This window comes from Pollicipes pollicipes, unplaced genomic scaffold, assembly GCF_011947565.3.
Source record: "Pollicipes pollicipes isolate AB1234 unplaced genomic scaffold, Ppol_2.1 Scaffold_7231;HRSCAF=8579_pilon_pilon_pilon, whole genome shotgun sequence".
NCBI lineage: Eukaryota > Metazoa > Arthropoda > Thecostraca > Pollicipedomorpha > Pollicipedidae > Pollicipes > Pollicipes pollicipes.
In genome coordinates, this window is record NW_023597034.1 from 11,530,130 (window position 1) to 11,554,000 (window position 23,871).

At 49.2% G+C, this 23,871-nt stretch overlaps 1 protein-coding gene across 1 annotated transcript; it reads right to left on the reverse strand.

Moving 5' to 3' along the window:
* Positions 1 to 214: 214 nt before the first annotated feature.
* On the reverse strand, positions 215 to 20,912 carry LOC119109387 (glycosyltransferase 8 domain-containing protein 1). Its single transcript, XM_037233002.1, has 11 exons — positions 20,807 to 20,912; positions 19,942 to 20,047; positions 16,517 to 16,599; positions 16,029 to 16,170; positions 15,507 to 15,611; positions 13,323 to 13,411; positions 13,000 to 13,138; positions 7,379 to 7,510; positions 6,639 to 6,751; positions 6,214 to 6,394; positions 215 to 642 (listed from the first exon to the last, which is right to left on the reverse strand). Exons 1-10 carry the CDS (start codon positions 20,841 to 20,843, stop codon positions 6,237 to 6,239), a joined length of 1,104 nt encoding a protein of 367 aa, XP_037088897.1. The 5' UTR covers positions 20,844 to 20,912; the 3' UTR covers positions 215 to 642; positions 6,214 to 6,236.
* Between the last annotated feature and the right edge of the window lie 2,959 nt (positions 20,913 to 23,871).

Genomic DNA, 23,871 nt, shown 5'->3' on the forward strand with positions numbered 1-23,871 from the left:
GCCCGCAGTCGTCGTCTAGCATTGCATGTCGCGGAAAACCGAAATCGGCCGTCAGATCGCCCAAGAAAGCGGCGGCGAAGGCTGGCGCTCAAGGTCCGCCTGACGCGGCGCGGCGGCCGCCGGCGGCGGCGACGGCCAGACGTGAGGCGGCGCACACGGCGCCTGCCCGACCCGAGCACGAAACGGGCGCGGTGCCGCCCCCGCTCCGCCGTCCCACACAGCCGGCCCGGCGTCTGACCTTGAAGACGGGCGGCGGCTTTTCGGAGCAGACCGGCAGCTCCACAGGCGCGGGGCGTCGGGAGTTCATTCCACGAACAAAGGGCCAGTTGCAGAAAATAGGCGGCGTCACGATCTTGACGATGGATCGGTCGCTGCTAGACGTGACTGATGGCTGAGAAGATCACTGACGGCGCCATGGTACCAGCTGATTCGGCGGCATGTTGATCTAGTCTAGACGTGACTGATTGCTGAGAAGACCACTGATGACGCCATAGTACCAGCTGATCACTGACGACGTCATAGTACCTGCTGATTTGGCGGCATGTTGATCTAGTCTTGTAGATGGGAAGATCGTACTTAACGGTTGGCTGATAACATCTGATATTGGAATAAGCAATGTAAGCGCCTGAAAGAGACTGCGACCTGAGGGCAAGAGGAAGAGAGAGGAGGTAAAAAAATGGAGAGGACAAGAGAGATATGCGGAGCGTGTAAGAACCATGTAAAGTAAGATGCTAGCATAGATGCGTAATGTCAAGCGGGCTGTTGGCCAATTTCCTTAAAGTTGGCATGCTGTAACCTCCTCAAGAATGTGTTTACGAATGCTGAGGCTGAATTCCACGACTCCAACGATATATAGAGTACTGCAATGACTCGCATTAAAGGCAATGCATCACGCGTATGAGGCCCGGCATGTCCGACGCCTTGTGGATGCGAGAATGCAGCTCACTGTCATGAAGAATGTGCATTTATTATAATAGCAAACCTAATAATAATTCGTCAGAATTATTAACGAATGCTGAAACTGAATTCCGCGACCACAGCGATACCTAGAGGGCCGCAATGACTCGCATTTAAGACGATACATCAGGTATATGAAGCGTGGCGTGTCCGATGCCCTTTGGATGCAAGAATTCAGCGCACTGTCATTGACAAACACAATGTGTCAGACAGACGGACAGACAGACAGACAGACAGACAGACAGCAGACAGACAGACAGACAGACAGACAGACAGACAGACAGGCCGACAGGCGACAGACAGACAGACAGACAGACAGACAGACAGACAGACAGACGACAGACAGACAGACGACAGACAAGAAAGAGACAGAGGTAGAGACAAAGATTGAGAGTCTATCAGAATGTTGCATTTCCATTTCGAAATTAGTTTTGATATTGAGCGGATGACAGTGCTGCATCATATTGTGATGTGTCGCATCACGGTGTCATATCATTCAGACTGGCGTTGACTCCAAGAAGGGGGTGAAGCCAAGAGGGTTGGGGTGGGGAAGACCTGCCTCTCTCTTAGCCTCAAATTTACCGTTTTCGCCAAAGATGGACTCCCAAAAAAAGTTAAAAATCGGCATAAACGGTAATAGCCACCCCTCCCCTTAAGAAAACACTGGTTGTGCCATTGCCAAGAAGTCACTGGTGAGGAATTGTTGTTCTATTGAGAGGACAGTGTCACCGGAGGTGGAGGAGGACGGGGGAAAGGGAAGGACACTTTCCCCTCCATCGTGGATGGAAGGGAACAGTTCTCCTAGCCTACCAATGTTCTTGCAGGAAAAAGTATATTATTCGTACAGATTGATGACATTTGGGCTTAGGAACGCCTCGACTGCCTTGGTTATTTTGCGCCTTTAGCTGTGTTAAGTATTACTCGTATGACTATCACTGCATGTAGAGAATGCGCATGCACATCACGCAGTAAGTGTAGCAAATCATCACAGATAGATTCTTCAGTGCGTGGAATTTCCAGTGTCACTGCCGAGGGCTACCAAACTGACGAGAACCAATATGATTCTGAAACAATTTTCCTTCATTAACTCTATCGCACACTTCCCGTCAGCGATCGGGCTCCCACCAACGAGCGAGCGTAGCTCCAGTCTGCGCCGCGTGCCAAAGCAACGTTGGCGCTTGGCTGCGGTCTGGCACACTGGACAAGTGTGTGGGCAACTGATAGCGGGTGATCGTAACGAGGGCGCGTTGGCCCCTGACCTCCAGACAGGAGAAAATCGTGCGTTCCGTAGGTATGACCGATACGGAGACAACAAAGGCTGAATTCCTCTCTTCTGTTATCCCGGTGAGAGGAAGCCCACTCGCCCACCTTGTAACAGTCGCCCACGTCGTGAAGCCCAGTCGCCCACCCTGTCACAGTCGCCCACGTCGTGAAGCCCACTCGCCCACCCTGTCACAGTCACCCACGTCGTGAAGCCCAGTCGCCTACCCTGTCACAGTCGCCCACGTCGTGAAGCCTGGTCGCCCACCCTGTCACAGTCGCCCACGTCGTGAAGCCTGGTCGCCCATCCTGTCACAGTCACCCACCTCGTGCAGCCCAGTCGCCCATCTCGCCCACACTTGAATGCACGGAATTCATTTCTGGCATTCCCCTGTGAGTAAACGCTAACCTGGTCCAAAAATGTTTGCCAGTTACCCTTCAGACAAGCAGACAGCAGCGGCTTGAAGCCTGAGAGCGGCGCTCCAGCGTAACGGGGGCGAGGGCGCTCTCCACTCGCCTTGCAGCTGCATAGGCCTTCCGATTTCCAGCCATCCCGGTGTGACGGTGCAAGCAGGCAAAGACCGCGCCCTTTCCATCACGTTGAAGAGCAGCCACTCGCCGTAAGACTCGGTCTTACTCGCACAGATCTTCACTATGAGACCCATATTTCCATTGTTTACCACCATACTGAAGCTCCCTGACATCGGTAGGTCTACATTGCTACTGATACTAGTACGATGCTACAAATACCGACTCAAGACTATCTCACGACTCTAAAAGACTCCAAAGTATTCCAAAAGACTGCTCTGCGTACTGTGTACAGACTCCAAAAGACCGCTCAGCAATGTTCCCATCTACTGACCGAGTGCATCTAATGTCTTCCGGCCCAGAATTAAACCAGATTAGGAGGTGACTGGCTAATCATGCGTCTGAAACCTGTGCATCTTGGACACTTTAAGAGGGTAAGCTCAAGACGGTTATTTCGCTGTAACATGCGCACCACCATACAACATCCCTAATTCTCAAGGTACCACTGCTATTTTCGTACGCTCTCCATCAATGACCACCACGTGTTATTATGTTTTCACCGTCTTGTTTTTGCAGTAGCTTTGGAATGCAAGTAGATACGGTCCTACAGCATCGCGTATCTTTGTTGTTCATTGCGCGTCCGGAAGCATGTTGTGTATAGGTGCCCTGCATTATAGCGCCGTTACATAATATTTTCTTTATCAATTGCCGGTCTCCAGGGACCAAGAATGGTGGTCTGTGGAAAAATCTGATGAGTTTTGCTGCTATAACAATATTTTAATGCAGCACCACAACATATTTAAACAATCGCCTTTTCACAAGTTTGGTGTGAATAATCGATTTTAAATGAAGGCACGGTCTCAGCTGGGCTCGGTATGGGATGAAAGTCCGTCGCTCAAGGGGGGACAGAGCTACCACAACATTTGTATTGTTTTTCGTTTTGTACTCGACGAAAATTTCGAATGTCCAGGCGAGTTAGTTTGCTCGCCGAGGTCAGTCTGAGGTCAAAGTCTAAAGATTGCAAACCTCATAACATGTTTAGGTATGGAGAGATTTGTGAATATTGCAGAAGCGTCTGGTGACGTGTTGCATGTGCATCTACTGGCTTTTGATCATACAGCGCTTTATGACCATATGTTTTCAATCCGAATGGCTTTCAGCCAGTGTTCCGGTGGCGGCTGGCCTGACTGGCCTGACCTGAACCAACGTGAGAGCATGTATTGCCACTAAGTGACTGGGGCCGAGTTTTGTGTGTCACTGTCAATCAAGCACATTCGAAATACTCTATATTTCTCTCGATTCCCACAACTTCTTTAACAGAGTAATTTGCGGTCGTTAAATGAATAAATTCAGATACAATAAGAGTTATTAGCTAATCGATAATTAACGTAGAAGGGTAGCCTATGTCAATAACCTGACCTAGTATGACCTTTACAATTGCGGACGATGTGCAAACAAACAAATCAGGAAATTGTGGAACTCAGCCAGGGCTGGGGCCAAGGGGAACATGGCCCGCTGAGAGCATGATCCCGCGGAAAATTAACGCTAGACATTGGGCGATTTCGTTGGAATGTGGCCAAAAACTCGCATGATTTCGGAAGAACATTTGGCATTTGGACCCGTGAGGAAGATTTTGGCTACGTGTCTAAAAATGTCATGGGAACTATGTTGTTCGAGTTATATGAAACGCTAGAATTTGTTGTATGTTTCGCAACGGTCCCTCACCGAGTGGGCACGGATCTTTAGCCCGTACTACACATGAAAACATACAACTTGATATTGGTTTTGTTTTCAGTCCATTGCGTTGTAATATGTCACTCATGTAAGCTGAAGTGGCTCCATTTAATTCATCTCTTCTTTCTTTTCAAGCCCTTAGCATTCTTATTATAAGTCGCGCAGAAGCTGCGTATGCCAGCCCTGCGGAGACGACCAGGGGCAGCATCAACAGACGGTCAAGGGAAACCGCCCGTTTGCCAATCCTGCGGAGACGACCAGGGGCAGCATCAACAGACGGTCGAGGGGAAACCGTCCTTTTTCCATTTGTGAAAGGGGCAAGTACAGCCCCCCCCCCCCCCCCGCTTTGCCCTCGGCAAAGTAAGAAACAACGCACTGGAATTTGTAGCTCGTCCGTGAAGTCGTCAAGCTTGATTGTTTTCCCATGCTTGAGGATCTGCCGGCCAGTTCAGCCACAGCTGAATGCAATTTCAGCGTGCGACAGGGGCTGAAAACTTGCTTTGATTTACGATGACGCAGAGGAGGGTCAACGCAGCAGCAGTGTGCTACGTGTTCGCATTAGCTTGGATAAACACGTGCCCGGGTGGCTCGTTGGATACCTTTCGCTCAGGTGGGGGAGGTCAATTTGCCCCCCCCCCCCGTGAGATCTCAGGAACTAAGAGAACTAGAGACACCAAATTCATAGAGTGTGTTGACCTGCACGTGAACTCTCTCAGGTCAAAGTTTGAGGTTCCTAGATTATCATCTTCGGGTCAAATAAGGTCAAACAAGGTAAAATTTCAGATTGGTCTCCAAAGTACCCCTAGAACCTAGGCAACAGTTCTAAGCAAAATTTCACACGTTCAGTTAAGGTCAGTGACCTTGTTCCATCTTTGATAACCCCAGCTCATGATGTAGTCACTTTTGTCAGTCGAAAGACATTTCGTAAGAGAACGTTTAGTTGCGCTTAGGGCCGCACCATAAACGGTGATGGTGCATACCTGTAAGTAGTATGTGAACTCTGTGATCCTCAATCAGCGTGTCATTATTATCGTCATCGTAATTAATAACCTCGTTTTCTCTCTGTTCTTATGTTTCCATATGCAAGCCAGTCACTTCTGGAATCGGACGCCCAAAGCCAAAGTGCAGCTGCGAGGTGAAAATGCATGAAAAAACACTCTGCAAAGCTTTTGCCACCACACAGACACACGTTTATACACTGATACATGATATGGCCAATTGGTCTGGATGATTGATGACTTTCTCGTTGACCATTTTTGTTCAGTCACCGCAACGCCTTAACGACCTGAACCCTCACCATCTGTAAAAACTTGGTGGCGCCGCCCCTAGCCATTGGCAACAATCTCACCTCCCATTCCTTCTGTGAACATCATGAAGACATCAGTTGGTTTAATTTTCAAAGACTGTCTGTGGTATGGATAATGTGGTGATGCAGTCTGGAGGCATACGCAGATTTCATGATAAATGCACGGCTAAAAAGCCCCAAATTTCTAGCCTGACCTACAACAGCATCGCAATAGACCGACTTGTATGCGCCCACCTGCCATTTTATTGGTCGACACCTAATCACGTGCATACTTCTACATGCCACATTTTTCAGGGAGTCGTGTTCCCCTGAGGGTACTATGTGCGTCTGCTCCCGCCCCTGCTGCAGTCCTCCGGTTGGGAAGGGATCGCAGCGTCTCACGTAGATGACGACTGAGTGGCGATATTTTCGCCATCTATATAGCATACCTTAGGTGTTGTAGCGCCATCTGTTATGCGGTGTGTTTCCTCAGTGGGTCGGGAACGCTGGTCTGGAGCCACAGCTTTCTGAACGGTGCATGAGGCATCCAAGGCTTCAGGCGCCCGCTCCAGTGAATCAGCTTGCTGCCACGCACGAACTCCTCAGAGAACGAAGCACTTTCGTGCAATCCTGAGGTCAGACGAGTTAAGCTCACCCACAAAAATACAGCAGCAAAACACCAGTATTAGCAATACGGTGCACGAACAGTATAAGGATTGTTAGGGAGCTATTCCCCCATGAATTCTCTTTTTTACCGCTGAAAACAGTTACTTTTTCACGGGTGATAGCTTTGATAAGATCAGATCATACAGTAAAACAGACCTCTGCATGTATCTGATATTGACGGGGAGACGCAGAATGTGGAGGGACTGACCGAGGCCTTTCAGGTGCCATCCGGGGGGCAGAGGTGACACTCGGCCGTAGAACACCAGGAGCATGGCGGCGTGCGTGGCTGTGGCACCGGCCGCCGGACCGTATATGGGCTGTCTGCATGATTGGCAGCATTAGTTACCTAAGACAACTGCGACGCGGTGTAACTAGGTACAACATCACAAAAAGCAAAGAAATATTTGCCAGTAGTGCTTTAAAATCATAGATAATCAAAGGCTTATGTTCATCATGCCTTCTGCCACACCTGAACAGAAGACATACCGGCCCCTCTACGTTGGATCATGAACGAATGATTAACGCATGGCAGTGTGAATAAGAGATTGCATGTCCTGGAGAACATTACAGACATTTCTCTTTTTAGATGCTCTAGCCTGTCCCTTACGCGTATAGGCATATGATTCACTTTCGTATGGAGACACGAAATGCCACCTAAACAGCAAAACGGATCAAGATGCTCAATATTGGTAAAAGTGGAATGGCAATGAGATAAGCATGTCAATACACCTTATCTATTATAGGAAGGTTGTAAAGCCTAAAGTAAGTTCACACCTCTGCTAGTCTAACGGATCCTAAAACGGTGTTTACGTCGTGAACCACCCCTAGTACTTGTCGTTTTTTACCGGAAATTCATACTTGCCCCTCACACCAAACTTGGCGACGCCAATCATTTGAGCGCTGCTCGGGCCGCTCCCGGTCCACCACCACCAAAGCAGCCGTATTTACCTTCTGTTGATTTTCAGCCAGGCGACGAGCTGTCGATGGGCGTGCATGGCGCGCCAGTACGCGATGTCGGCGACGAATGCGGCGCCGCTGAACGTGCTGCGCCAGCCCTTCACCTTTCGGCGGCGCACAAAGCTGGCAACCCGAGGTCGGGTCACGGGTCACAGGTTACAGGTCACGCGTGATAGGTCACGGGTGATAATTAACGGGTCACAGGTCAAGTACCACAGGTCACAGGTCGCGGATCACAGGTCATGTGGCATAGGTCACAGGTCACGGGTAATGGGACACGCCGTCAAACGACAATCAATGCTGCTGTTCGGGGGGCCGCGTGGTTTAAAGGGCAGTCGTCACATACTCAGCACGAACCTCGCGCTGCCTCGCTGCCTCACGAACCTCGCGAAAATCGCGCACTCACGCGCGAGCGCGCGCGCCAGCATGCATGTTGCACGCACGCGTGCGCACCCACTCACTGACATTCACACCCGCAAACATACTCATACCCACACAGCCAACTATATCCACACCCACACAGTGGCGCAGGCAGGGGGCCCATGGGGCACGTCCCCCCCCCCCTTCGGGTCCTTCGGGACCCACGATGAAGGACCCGATTCGAGGGCCCGAAAGGCCAGCCGGAGACCGCATTTAGGGCACTGCAATGCCAGTCAGACGCTTCTGCGCACTGGATCAGGAGGCCCTGAGTCGATAAGGGCCGATGTGTCGGTCGGACGCCATCAGCAGCTCACAGTCAGCGTCGCGTCGGCATGAGCCCGAAGGTCGATGTCCCAGGCAGGGACAAAGCCGGAGCCAGCGATTTCCATCGGGCGGAGCCCCACTTCTGGTAAAGTTTCTGAGCTTTATCGGTTTAGAAAAGGTCCAATGGATCATTTCAAAAAGGAACAGCGCTGACCATTCAATCAGTGCAATCGTGTAGCGTATGATTTCTTCAATCGATTTGTCACAAAGTTTAGGCCAAATTGATAGCACGGTAGCTTCTGGCTTCTATTCAAGTAAAAAAAGAAAAATGAAAACAACAATAAAGAAAAACATGTCATCATTAACACATGGCCATCTTCACGGATTTGTTGAGTGTCTCTTTCACTACCTGGGGACTCCTTGTGAACGCTGTGCCCCCTATTGCCAAGGCCCTGGCTGCCCCCTGCACTCACATAAACAACCACACAAACACCTCATACAAAAACTCACAACCACGTCCACATGCACACGCACATCCACATGCACATCCGCACCGGTATCAACACCCCTAACACTTGCACGTACACGCACACAGAGACACGCGCACACATGTACGTACGCACGCACACGCGCACGCGCGCACGCACGCACGCACGCACGCACACGCACACACACACACACACACACAGAGACAGAGACAGAAAGAGAGGGAGAGAGAGAGAAAGAGAGAGATGGAGAGAGAGAGATAGGAAGATAGAGAGAAAGAGAGAGAGAGAGAGAGAGGACGAGAGAGAGAGAGAGAGAGAGAGAGAGGGAGAGAGAGAGAGAGAGAGAGAGAGAGAGAGAGAGATGAGAGAGAGAGAGAGGAGAGAGAGAGAGAGAGAGAGAGAGAGAGAGAGAGAGAGAGAGAGAGAGAGAGAGAGAGAGACAGAGAGAGACAGAGAGAGAGAGAAAGAGATAGAGATGGGTTGTTTCTAATCCAACCTTTGGTTAGGGAACAACGGTTTGTGAAAAAATGATAGTTACCCGTCCTCTTTATGCGAAAGAATGACAAAATGTGAGGGGTCCGTAGAAGCGGTAATGATACACCGTGTTGTGACCATTCCCTATTCCGCTCTATTCTGTATTGTGTCCGTGGTGGGCGGGCCAGTGCTGATGGAGCCACACTCGATGTACTGCGGCGCCGAGCTATCTTTTACTATCTATTCGCCAGAGTGTATGCAGTTGGGGCCTTTCCAATAAATTAAGAAAACGGCTTCAAACCGGTATTTCACAGGTCATGCCCCCAAGCTGTTTTCAGCAAAACGTAGCATTTTTGTATTTGTTTTGTTTAATTCTGGGAGGCGCAAAACATTCTGAAGTTTGTCTCCAAATCATCCCAGGAGTGATATTCCCGCGGCGATTTTTGACCGTGAACGCCGTTTATTTGCCGTCATTTGCAATAGATGCAGTCATTTGCAATTTGCAATACAATAACGCATTGGCTTTTCAAGATCAGATTCGCGATGCGTTGTATTTCAGTTACGCACTGAGAACATGTAAGGATATACCATAAACAGAACATAATTTGAGGATTTTTCGCGATGTTATATTTGCTCGGTATGCACATCCAGCGCACGTTGGTAGATGATGATACGCTGGTTTATAGTCAAAGAAACATGGGCAGCTGTTCCGGCAAGACAGATAAGAGGGAGATCGTGCAGGTGGGAAGGGAAAGGACACCTGTGCAGTCGTCGTAAGTGGCACGAAACGTTAATTATTACCACTGTTAATGGTTGAATTAACTAGTTATGGCCCCATACAGATTCTACGAGGTTTCATAAATCCGCAATAACCCTGAATTGGTGATGGTAATTTTAGCGCAAGTAAAGTGAAGCAATTTAGAAGTAAGCGCAATTTGATTCCTGGGATATAAATTACGGTTATATGAGGCATAGCAGCAAGAACTCTGGCATGCAGAAACGCGCCATGATTTGGAAGCAAAATTGACTCGCGGCAGGAAAACGTGCACTTAGGGAGGTAAAGCGACAACGCTTAGTCCTGGCAGTCGACGTCGGACCGTGCATGCGATAAGATAATGCAAGCACACGAAGCATTCCAACGCGCGAATATTAGCATGCACTCTGGCATTCTGTACGTCGTCTGCAGTAATTTCATCATGTTCAAGGTGACAGCAATGGACTAAAATAGAATACAGCGCTGTTTCCAAAACCAGACATGCATGCAACTGCATTACGCGTGCATGCCAAATAAAGCTGCTCGTTTTTATCTGGAATACCCACGTCCACCCCGCACCCATTTTTGAAGGTTTGCATCCGCCCCACAAAACAGGTGTCCCAAAAAACCCTACATTGTCCAGCCAACATTGTGTTTTTTTCATTCAAGGTACACTCGCCCAACGTCATAATATTTCACTGCCAAAATAAGAAGCTGTAAGTCACGTTAAATCATGTTCGTCCCTTCTTTCATGTCGTCATTGCTAACGGCAAGAGATCTTCTATCAATTCCATAGAACTCATATTTGGTATTCATCCTATGTGTTCGTTACATCTCAAACGAAAAGGGTGCATGGATTTCCTGACGAAGACTATGTCTCTCCCATGTTTTTCACACAGTTTTTTTTTGTGGCTGCAAGGCACATTGTATGGTGTTAAAAATAACATGGGGAATACCTCTTTCGATGGTCATTTTTGACAAAACACGCTCGGGCTGAAATCCAGGGAGGTATGGACCCTATACCACTTTTAAAGCTAGCAGTCATCTGCAGAGTACGGGACCATTCAGATGAGAAAACGAGTGAATCTATTCTTATAAAAGGTCGGCGATCAGACCTTAACGTACAGGGCTCATTGTGGCCGATTATGCGAATGCGCTAAATGCATTGCTGTGTGATGCCTGGTAACTTAAAATCGTTGACATGTATGAGTGATGTCTGACGCGAGATGCGCGATAACTGTTTCATTAAAGTAGTTCGTATGCATAATTTATGCGTGATTTGTGATCCCCGTTTACTTCAAATCGCTTGCATGTTCTAAAGAAGCGTGTGGTGTGATGCCTGTTAACATAAATTCATTTGCATGTGCACGTATTTTTCGTGTCTTCTAGCTCATAGTTATGCGCTGTATCGTAGTAATGGCTTGCAATTGCCCCTTGTTTAATCCCCAAATATTGGTGACCTGTAAAAACTGTGGCTTGTTGTTTCAAAAAAGCTGAAAAATCAAGTAGGATTGGCAGGCAAGTTTGAAGTTACTAGACATATTAATTTCAATGAAAACATGTTACAGAAATTTTAGTACACTTATCTCTCATTCTCCCGGTTTTTCTTCGAAGAGTAGGGCTATGACTAACGCCTTAGCTTAGCATTAAACGGAATTATTAAATTATACGCGTTTCAAGATATGGGACTAGGATTCATTTTGGGGAGACTGATCAAGAATCAACATACGCGATCAGCTTGGTCCCAGGTATAAATTATCTTTGCTGAGGACAAAATGCTCTTGGGTCCTTCAAAAGGCTCTTCAAAAGAAACCAGCAGTCTATATCCTGAGATGCAATAAATAAAACAGCTCCAACCAGTATAAGAATGCAAATATCAAGGCTGAATGCGATGCATTATATCCAACTAGCTATCTATGATCTATGCGTGGTACATACATTTGGAACTGCAAATTTCTCCACTAAAGCCAGCTGCAATTATCTCTTCTAGACAAAATGACGCTTAATCTGCGAGCCCCCCCCCCCCCCTCCCTAACCCTTAATAGCAAAAACCCCTCTAATCTTCGTCTTGTAGAAGAATACGACCTTTTTCACGACCACGTAAGTAGGTCATGAAAGGCCATCTTGCGCATCCGAGCCTCTCGAACAGCTAACGACTAACCTTCAGCGCCGATTTCGTCCTTGAATGCGCTTAGTTTGAAACTTTGCTTGGAACACTGAGATCGTAAGGAAATCGGAATATTTTGCGATTTTTCTCCTGGCTAAATACCAAATCAAAGTGCGCATATAGCAGAAAGCAATGCTTGTATTGCTATGCAAACTTGCGTAATTTGCAGATGAAGTTTGAGCTGCAGGGAAGTGGAATGCTTTGCTGTTATGCATTTTACTTTTGTATTAGAGTTGTAGTGGAGAGTCATGCTTTCAATCTATTCGAGGCATTGGGTGGTGATCGATATTTGAACATGTCCTGTGTAGTTGCATCCATCAGATGGGCATACAAGACATTGAGTGTTTACATGTGACCTGTGTTCTATGTGGCCTGTGATCTACTTGGCAAATGGTGTGCAAAATCCAGAAGTGTAATTATTTTGTATTAGTTATAGGGTGGGCTGTGGAGGGATAAATGGCTCAACTTAAACTAGCTGAGGGCTGGGGCTGGAACCCACTAACTGAACAGGAAGATGGCATGGCAGAATATGCCACTGATGTGGGGTTATCACAGAATTGCTTTGGTGGTGTTAAGATTTTATCATCTCATTATGAATTGTTAACTGACTGCTCCGACGGACGGTTTAACATTAATTGAGCCATGGTAGTTCATTTTTGAGGCAACAGCATGTCATGGATTATACGTTCATGAAATGGCATCCGTGATATTGCTGTGAATATCCATGACAAAATGCTACTTCTCTATGTTATTATGTACATGAAAACAAGTAACCTCTTCTCCATTGACATTTATCTCCAAGAAATGCTAGCTAATTGTACATAAATTTCGGTTGTGAAAACACAAATGCAAAGATTATATATATATATATATATATATATATATATATATACATAGTATCCGCCAATACCCACGATGTGGTGAGCAATGCCCGCTAAAAGCTGTATGGATTTTTTAAGCCTGCATCTTGCGGGTTTGCGGGCTCAAAAGTGGCAGCACTAACGCCAGCCCAACGACCACATTGCTCTGGCACTGACAGCCGTACCGGTTCATCATGTTGACGTGAAGCGCGTAGAGCGGCTTGTCTGCCGGATCGGCGTGCTTGGACGCCGAGTGGGTGTCGATCAGAAACGCCCCGAACGTGTGCGGCAGCACGGGCACGGCCAGCAGGCCGGCAATGTCCGCTGAAATACGCCGGCACACGTCACTTGAGAGCAGGCCGGCCGACTGCCTGGGCAGCAGAAGCCTCTGACGCCATGCCCTCCACACGCTGCATCACCTGCACGATTTATCATGAGAGCAGGCCGGCCCACTGCCTGGGCAGCAGAAACCTCTGATGCCATGCCCTCCATCCACACGCTGCGCCACCTGCGCGGTGTATCATGAGAGCAGGCCGGCCCACTGCCTGGGCAGCGGAAACCTCTGATGCCATGCCCTCCATCCACACGCTGCGCCACCTGCACGGTGTATCATGAGAGCAGGCCGGCCCACTGCCTGGGCAACAGAAACCTCTGATGCCACTGCCCTTCATCCACACGCTGCGCCAACTGCACGATGTATCATGAGAGCCGGACGTGCGGAGGTGCTTGTACGTCAAATAATGACCAGCACGGCGTCGAGATGGGAAGGTGTGTGGTCGAGCGACGCGAGCGCGGAGCTGCACGCCGCCCAGCTGGAACATTTACAGACTCACAAATCACCTTTGCTGACGTCGCCTTGGGAACGTAAATAACTTTTTGAAAGATAAAACTATTTTTTTATATTTAAATATTATCTTCGTGTAATGTCGTTGCTGAAATCTTCATGAGAAAGACTGGTCTGATTGGTTTACAGGTTGGTGATATTATAAGCGGGGTGATTGTTTACCACACCGTGAACATCCTTATAAGCGGGGTAATTGTTTACCACACCGCGAACATCCTGCAACTGAAAGGTACCACTTCACGGCGCACGCAGGGGCCATCAGAACGCAGTAAATTGATGTTGGCGTTACCGAGATAAAAGACATGAATTATGCAGATCACGCCAGCACAGGGATGATCGCGCAGATTGTCCACAGCCTTCGTGACCGAGCAAGATCGTCGATACACAGTGTCCATGCACAGTGGATTAACTTGGCAACACTGTCAGGGGTGGTAAAAGTGTACTTTTTGTCGCCGACGAAAGTTTTGGAGAAAAATTGTCGCCAGTAGCGTAATGCGATACCATATGACAAAACGGTCATTAAGTACATGCCCAGTAGCGTCATCAGCAGTCAGCCTTTCACCGAAAGTCTCTTTCATCACTGCAATTTTCAACATCATGGACATAACCGAAACGCTCAGTCGTACACTGCCCCTGAACAAATGGCAGGGTAAGTGCTGCTGCTAGGAAAGCAGGCGCACCTGACTTAGATTAAGGACATAGCCCAATCACAACAGGAATTTTCTTCCACTCTCGGAATTTGCCGGGGCCTCACGTTTAACACGCGCTCGTGTGGGGGGTCAAATTTAACCCCCTCCCTGAAGGTTTTTCCAAAATGGTTTCCGAACGGCACGGCGTATCCGGGCCAAATTTTGCATAGCTGTAGATGATTAAATAGCGAATCGTTGGCGTTAAAAATTTAGATGTGCCTTGTAAGATCGCTTACCCTATGGCAGGTCAAAATCAGATCATGGTCTCGGCGAAGGCAATTTCTAGGGCATCCTTCAATCTGACCCAACGAGCGGAGTGTTAGATGAAGCCATACATCTTTGAGATGCTTTCTTAGGCAACACAGCAGTTCAGTGAGCAAATTAAATTGACCTAATGTCAGGTATAAAGGTCACACCAAGGTGAAAAACAACCTATTTTGTTACTCTATTTGTTACTATTTGTTTTTTTTACTTTTTTATTTACTACTCTATTTGTTACTAGTTACTATTTGCTACTCTAGTATATATATATATATATATATATATATATATATATATATATATATATATATAAACAGTAACAAATAGAGTAGTAAATAAAAAAGTAAAAAAAACAAATAGCAACAAATAGAGTAACAAAATAGGTTGTTTTTCACCTTGGTGTGACCTTTATACCTGACATTAGGTCAACTTAATTTGCTCACTGAACTGTTGTGTTGCCTAAGAAAGCATCTCAAAGATGCATGGCTTCATCATTATATATATATATATATATATATATATATATATATATATATATATATATATAGAGAGAGAGAGAGAGAGAGAGAGAGAGAGAGAGAGAGAGAGAGAGAGAGGAGAGAGAGAGAGAGAGAGAGAGAGGAGCGTAGTGTTGTAGTGTGCAGTGTGCAGTGTGAAGTGTGCAGTGTGCAGTGTGCAGTGTGCAGTGTGCAGTGTGTTGTGGTGTGTGTGTGTGTGGGTGTGTGTGTGTGTGTGTGTGTGTGGTGTGTGTGTGTGGTGTGTGTGTGTGGTGTGGTGTGGTGTGTGTGTGTGTGTATGGAAGATACAAAATGCACTGACCTTGAACGATGACGTCATTATTAAGGTAGATAACTTTCCTGTGACTGAGCTGGGCAACAGAATGTCGGCAAGGGAAGACCTAGCAGAGGAGGAGACGTCATGGTCTGTCAGCTTTAGCAGATCCTCGGGGAATACCAGAATCTGGTATCGAAGACGGTCGTTCGGGATCTCTCTGAGCCAAGCTCTGCAACACAGCAAGTTTATTGCGTCGCTGTAAATGACAGGATTGGTTTCTGCATCGGCAACGTGAGCTGGTTGCATGATGACTCTGTAAGGGATAAAAATTCCGGTATGAAGCATCGGTCCCGCGAGTAGTTGCTTGAATATTTGTTTGCGAGGAATAATATGTGACTACTGACAGCATTATAATATCAAGAGCAGCCGGAAAACACATGCAGTCTATCTAACGCATTGCATCGAATATACGAGCTTAGATGCTTGGAACTCACAGAACATGCAGAGCATGCCAACGACAGATCTTCATTAACGATCCATTCACCTCCGAACCAGTAAACGACAGACTTCGGCATGACAATAGCGGTGTCAACCTCCGTCAATGCCTCCCGGCACCCCCGTGTCATCCTTCGCCATGCCGTCGCACCTGAGATGGGCGACGGCTGACTCCGGCACCACCAGGTGGAACCAGACCGAGTGGTTGGTGTGGCGTAGCACCGAGTTCACCGTGGCCACCGTGCCGGCCAGCGAGTCCGTGTCTCCCGGCACCACCACCTCGATGAAGCTGCCTGTCAACACGGCCGGCGTACGAGTCCACTGCGTCGCCCTGTGGCGGTCACCTGGCAGCTCGGCTGCAGTCCGGCTGGCGCCTGAATGGTCCCAGACTCGGAAGGCGCGCTAATACACGCCTTGAGATGTGATGCAAGAGCAAGACTTCGCCACGTTGATGTCATATGCTAAGTGATGATAAGTGATATTTTGCGCTTGCGTGCCACCAAACAAATGGAGGTAAGTGACACAGGCACAAGTGCTGCCTTAGGAGAGAACCTGTACGGCTGTACAGCGCAGGATGGTGGGTAAACAGTTGGCTTCTGTTGATACAGCGACGTTGCCTGAGCTGGCGCCATCAATTACCTGCATCGACCCTCTTGTGTTTGAGCTCCCCGCGTGGGTCATGTACAGCTGGGTTGACATGGCTGTTCTGACGCCCGTGTGATCTGCAATTTGTTTATGCCAACATCATCACACTTTGTCCGTCATTGCAAACACAAATGCTGCTAAGAGTCCTGACATGGTCTTGGGAATCGAATACGATGTCATGAGTAATAGCGGATGCGGTATGAATATAGAACAGGGTAAGTAGCATTTGTGTCCAATCCACCAGCCACAGTCAGTACTTAAGAGGAAGACATCCTTCACACGACGGACAATAGCACAGGCTGGGGCACGTCCCCACCCCTTCCCCCCTTCCCCCTTAGGTTGTGAGGGGCCTTTGGGCACCTCGGGACCCACAATTAAGGGCCCGATTTGAGTGCCCGAAGGGCCCGAAAGGCCGGCCGGAGGTGGTATTCAGGAGCCCACCCGCAGGTCCGGGCACTTCAATGTCATCCAATGTCATCCAGAGGGCTCGTTGATCAGGAGCCCCCTGAATTGGTAAAGGCCTGTATATCGGTCAGACACCACCAATAACCCACAGTCGGCTCCATGTCGGCACGGGCCTAAGGACCCATCGCACAAGCAGGGACATGGCAGGAGCCAGCGATTGACATTGGTAGGGGTTCCAGGGTTTCTGAGTGGAAGCCCACAATGCCTAATAGGGGGCCCTGTGTTGGCAAGGGTTCCGAGTGGACCAGAGGCAGTGTTCAAGGAGGCCTGAACAGCCCGTAGGGCCCGCTGGGTCCGACGATCAGGGGCTCGATCGGAGGGTCTGATAGCACGAATGGCTGGTCTGGGTCTTATTAAAGGGCCCCGGCTTGAGGAGACGGACTCCCAAATGACAGTCAGAGGGCCCTTTGCGCTTACTAGGGACCCCCTGAGTCGATATGGCCCATTTGTCGGTCAGGCATCACCAGTATCGCACAGTCAGCTCCGTGTCAGTATGGGCCTGAGGGGCACTTCTCTACCAGATACAAAGCCGGGGCCAGCGATTTATACTGGTTAGGGTCCCTGTACCTTGTCAGGTGCCAAAGTAACAAAAGAGGGTCCTGTGTCCATAAAGGGCCCCGAGCCGAACAAGGGATGAGGATGAAGAGGGGTCCGGGGTCCGGTTCACGATGTTCGATGAGGCCCGAAGAGGGTCTGGGCGGCCCGGCGACCTGGGGCTCAGCTGGAGGGCATAAGGGCCCGAAGGACTGGATGCAGGTCACATACAGGATCGCGGGCCATGGGGCCGTGATCTGAAATATCAGTCAGAGGTCCTCTTGCACCTTTTGAGGACCCTCCAAGACAATCGGGGGTGTCTCGGTCGGCAGGAGACGACGAACATCGAACAGTTGGTTCCCTCTCAGTCTGAACCCTGGGGCCCCATTTCCCAAGCAGGAGGAGGGCTGTGGGTCACGACTTGCATTAGTCTGGGTCCCTGAAACAATGGTTGGGACCCTTCGTCGGCCAGGCATCCACATTGCCTAACAGGGCGTCATGTGTCGGCCAGTGACCCTGAGTCGGTCACAGGCTTTGTTTCAGGAGGTCCGAAGATGGGCTGAAGGCCCCCTCGGAACGAAAGGTCAAAGGCCTGGTTGGAAGGCTGAGGGGCCCAAAGGACTGGCTGCAGGTCACATTAAGGACCCCCGCCCGTAGAGCCGTGATTTAAAATGACAGTTAAAGGTTTTCTTGTACCGATTTTGGGCCACTGATATACATCGTTCCTTTCTTTTGGCCAGAGATCAGCAACACGGAGCAGTCGGCTCCGTGCCGGTCTGAGCTCTGGCGGCCTATTTCCTAAGCAGGTACAAGGCAGGGCCCGTGATTTGCATTGGTCGAGCCCCTGGAACAATGCAGGGCTCCTCTATCGTTCGGGGGCTCGTTGCCCAACAGGATGTTCAGTGTTAACAAGTAGCCTTGAGTTGGTTAGAAGATCATTTGCCAAACAAGAATGAGGATCTGACCCCGGGTGACAGAGGACCTCCTGCGTTAGTTGGGGCTCTTTGACAATAAAACGAAACATTCTAACTTATGATGAGTGTCCACGATGGGACAATGGAACGGCCCCTTCCCAGTACGGCCCCCAATCTTGAACAGCGTGCCCTCCGACCTAATTCCAGAATGAGCTTGCTAAGCCGAGTCCATGCGCCAATCCTTGAACCACCTGCGGCAATCAGGGATGTTGTTGGGTCAACGAGAATTCTTGTGTCGATCTGAGGCCAACTGTGCGGGTCAGAAGGCCCCCCGCGTCTGGGAAAAGACCCACGTGATGTGATGTATCCCCCTAAGGGCCTCCAGACCGACCAGGAGACCCCGTCCCGTGTCCCCAACATGACAGCCGGAAGACACCCCGCGGTGAAACGGAATAGCCCTCCAGCTCCTGGCCTGAACAAAAATGTGGCGCTAATGTTCCACTCACGACGCCCCTTTGTCCTGAAGGAAACAAGGGGTCTCATTTGTGTGGAATAGAGTGGTTTAAAATGAGTTGAAAAACGAACAAGGCCATCCCATGTTTATCTGACAACAGTCATTCTTTTGCAGAATCGATAGGTGGAACACCTGGCATGAAAAGATTTGAGTCTTTGCGTCCGAAATCTCGAGAGCAAGGACAGCGATGGTCTGAGTTACAGTTTCCGTAAAACCGAAAGACGTTGGCCACTGCAATTAACACCAAAGGGCAGACGCAACGCAGCCTATGAAGCCTGTAAGGCCTGGCGTCGAGGTTTTTGTTACCAAGATTTGCGAGCATGCGAATTCAAAATTAGGCATATAATTAGCATCACTATTCGATTGTGGGTGATGAACATGTCCAGACAAATATGGCTTGGCCAAGTTAATACATGTTGTTCACCCATTTGTATCCACAATTGACATGCGTGGGGTCCCTAATAACTCCGTGAAGACCAGATAAAAATTCTGACGAAGCTTCTTTCTTTAGTTCATTAACCATAAAATTTGGTCAGAATTTATATCGTGGTAGCTTCTGGCTTCTATTCCAGTTATAGAAGCAAAAAAATGGAAGAATATCAATTAGTTGCACGCCTATATTCACAAATGGCCTTCATCCGGCGAATTTTGTTCGGGGCGAAGCCCTTCCACGATCAGGGTGCTTTCTGTCAATTCTGTGTCCCACCCCTTGGCTGGGCTCCGGCTGCGTGCCTGATGACGAGATAACGTCATTTAACGAACAGTTAACCGGAACTTACGTGACGAGATTGCCTCATTTGATATACAACCAATCGGAACTTTAAACAGGTGTTTATGGCTCTCAATCACTCAAAAAAATATTTTTTTTGAGTGATCATTGTCGTGCCTGAGACCCTGAAAACGATTTTGTGACGGAATTACGGGTGATTTTGCAACGAACAGGTTGATATGGAGGAAACACGTGGACACTCTGCTGCCGCTGCGACCCTCACCTCAGGGCGTTGGGCGAGAACAGCTGCACGTGGCGCAAGCCGAACGCGTCCCGCGTCAGCACGAAAATGGCGATGATGCACAGCAGCGAGACCAGTAGCATGTAACCTGCAACGCCAAATCGTGCTCGGCGGGGCCTCGAGACAGCTCGCAGACAGCCTTTGACTATTGCACAATCACAGACTGGTCTGCTCATAGTTGGCTCATGAACTCATACTTCTCAGCCACATTATGCTTTAAACAGCTTACACCAGCTCCTGAACGCCGTCCAATAGCTCCATGGCTTCTACCTGGACCGAACTTACGACTTGGTTCTTGCTTTTTAGTCTGGGCAGTGTATATATATATATATATATATATATATATATATATATATATACCGTGATTTATCTACTTCTCAGCTTACAGCCGTCTAAACTGAGCACGAACCAACAGCAACTTAGTCGATTATAAACACGCTGTGAGTAGGTTGAAACTCAGTCACAACCACCCAGACATTCACATGTAAATGCGCCGTGTGTCTGTCTCAGAGCGCGCCTTAGCGAGTTAACCTATCACATACTGTACACTGTTGATGCGCTTAAGAGGAATATGATGGGCAGTCCCGTATCCATCACGCTTGTCGTTCAGCTCAGGCCGGCCTGCGGGCTACTCAGAAATCAATCGCCGGTGACTTAGCGGCGTGTCACAGACCATGTGACGCTGCTGGCCGAGCTGTGCGATAAGTGACCCTCTTGCCCAACCCGAATACCCACTTAGTGGAGCAGCCATCCGTTGCACGCGACCTTGCCGCAGCCACAGCCGCAGAGATGATCACAACCCCTGGCGCTGACCGGCGCCCCTCTAGACTCCCACCCATTCTCTCACCCACTGTTCTGCCAGAGCCATCACGGAGGCGAAACATGGCCAATCTGGCCTGACGATGTCTTGCGTGACTGCAAAGCACTCCGTCCACCTGCGAGGCGTTTGGTCCGGCTGGGAAGCGCCTGGCACGGTTGCAAAGCGCGTGGTCCGGCTTCGCTGCGCCTGGTCCGGTTTCGGTTCGCCTGGTCCGGCTTCGCTGCGCGTGGTCCGGTTTCGCTGCGCCTGGTCTGGCTTCGCTGCGCCTGTCCCGGCCGTGCTGCGCCTGGTCCGGCTTCGTTGCGCCTGTCCCGGCCGCGCTGCGCCTGTCCCGGCCGCGCTGCGCCTGGTCCGGCTTCGCTGCGCCTGGCCCGGCCCGGTGACGCTTTTGTCCGATTACGGCAGGCACTCGCGTGGCGAGGGAGGGAGACGGGCGACGACTGACTCGCGCACTGCGCCGTTTGGCGGTGGCTCCGGCCGTCAGGACGACGTTAGGGGAGGCCGAGCGCGGCAAGTTCCGGTTTGCAGGAGGTGTTGGTGCCCCCTCCCCCTCCCCTCCACTACCTCCCCCTGCTCGCCAGCTGCCACCTGTCAGCGCCGTAGCTTGGCAATCGATCTGGGGCCGTGTTTGCGCGCCATATTTCGCGGGTCACCCTCCGCGCCTTTAGGCAGGCTCACCGCACTCTAAACGTGATGTCGTGCCAAAGGCGACAGACCCATATAAAGACCTCTAGGGCACGCTGCAAGGCTGGAAGGACTTCATGCTTGCGTTCCATGCAATTCTGCATTTGATGTTTGGTTTTTTAGCGCCGGTGTGCACTAAAACCATGTCAATGAAATGTCCATGCCAAAACCATTCATTTGGGGAATAGTTCGCCGTCCTTTTAACAAGTTTAAACTGGTAGTTTAAACTGTGCACAAACTCGAGCACTAGCCAATTCAAGGGTACAGATGGTATGCCGATGTATGATTATGAAATATCGGGCGAATGCCAAAAAATATCAAACGACTGTTACACATCATCACGATCACTTGAAACATTTATATCCCTGTATCTTGGACAGATAAACAGATCGATAAACGTGAACCACAACACATGATCGCGATCAGTCTTAAGAGATGTCAGTTGAGCCCGTATCAAAACACATAGTGAAACTATTCACCCCATTTACGGTTTCGCATAAACGTGGTGCTGCCCAGTAATGAAGAACTCCAGCTCCTCGAGTTTCAGCCACCAATAAGCATTGCTTAGTTGGGTGGACGGGTGGACAACGTGGAGATCCAGCCCAAGACTTCATGAAAATGTGGTCTACCTATGCCAAACCAATCTACGCCATTAATATCCTTCATAAATACGAGTGTGTTCTAAGGGGAGTAAGCCAATGGTATCTAGATCTAGAGTTTACGTTCTTCATAACTTAGCATGGTGTGCAGCCACACCTTAGCGAAACGTTACCCTGTCTAAAGAGCCGTTCGGTTACGCTCCATCCGCTTCCCATTCACACGTGAGGTAAATAATGAACGCTCCCTCACATTACTCACGTTGCTTGACACTGGTACGGCTATGCTTCTTACTCTTCTCTCAGCTTATTTTCAAATCTGATCAGGCAGTGCCACCACATACCCTTTTATTTCGTCTATATATAATGCGTCTATTTAGTAAATATTTTCCACACTACGTCATTGTTCTAACGTAACATGGAACATTTTTGTGACGTTTAGGTGCTGCCAAAGTAGCCGTCCGAAATTGTCATCACAACACTCACTTGTAGTACTTCAATCGCCCGAGAGGTGGCCGTGGCAGCGCCGAACCAAGTATCATTATGTGCTAGTGTTCTGGCCATTCCTCATGGTGTTTTGTATACTTACCTGAGCGGTTCAATTGTTTACTTGCATGTACATGCTCGGTGTGGTGCTATTCTTAACCTATTCAATCACAAGCCTTAATTCTGTAATAACTACTATGTCCAACTTTTTGCATCATGTAGTACAAGACGTAATTCATGATTGAAACTTGCACAGCATGCACAACATTATTTGAGATCCAATTGACGGCCGTTCTACCTGGAAATCGTGCTCACCAACGTCTCTGATGAGCGGCTCGACGATTATATTGTTGGTCTTGAACGATGCACGGCCAATGGCTGGCAGACTTTGAATGACGTTTATATGCGTCATCTATGTCTGAATGATCTCGAAATAATCTACACACAATAGTCTGCACTTCTTGGTGGATATGGGTTAACTAGGTTTAGGTCTTCGAAAGAACAGGGCTGTGAACTGCACCGAATGATCTTAAAATTGCTATTTCAGTTCAAAACCTCATACAAGTGTGGAACACTCCCTTTAAGTCATTCGATTCCCAGTCTTATTGGCACCATAACTCGGACAACTGCTTAAATTCCTGCACTATGTAGCACAAAACGTGATTCGTGTTGGAGACTTGGCGAACCCATCACACTGAATGAGGGCTAACCGGAGTACACTGATGCCAGAAACTTCGCCTTCGCGGCCGTCGGAGTAGAGGATGGTCAAACCTGACTCGTGGATTGCTTCAACAAAAAAATTAGGAGCCGTCTCCTTTCTCGCTCTGTCCCTTTCGCGACAGATCTTCTTAGGATCTACGAATTTTGATTTCAAGTAGCCAGCCCGTCTCTGCTGTCTTGTTGAAAGGTGATGATGATCACAGCAGCGGCCCGATTCGAGCCACCGTAGCTGTCAACCGCCAGAGTGGTGTTAGTCAGATCTCTGACGTTACAATCTACAGCGACAGTGGTCTCTACCGGAACGAATGATCGGCGTCGTCGCCACCTTCCACCATGCACGGAACCGTGTAAGAATCCGTGCTCTCGGCTGAGTCGCCAGCGCTGAGACCACTTGGTCCCGGAGGAGGCTCGGAGTGAGCACTAGCGGCCAGCGCGGGCTCAGCAGTCGGCGGGGAAGGCGACTCAGGTTCAGCAGCAGACACCGCCTCTCTCGCGGCCGAACCACGACGCCCTCGAAGTTTTCTGACCATCCTCCGCAACTCGCGGGCCTCCCTGGTCACAATCGTATCCCGGTCATATGACACTAGCGTAAGCTTCCGGTGCCTA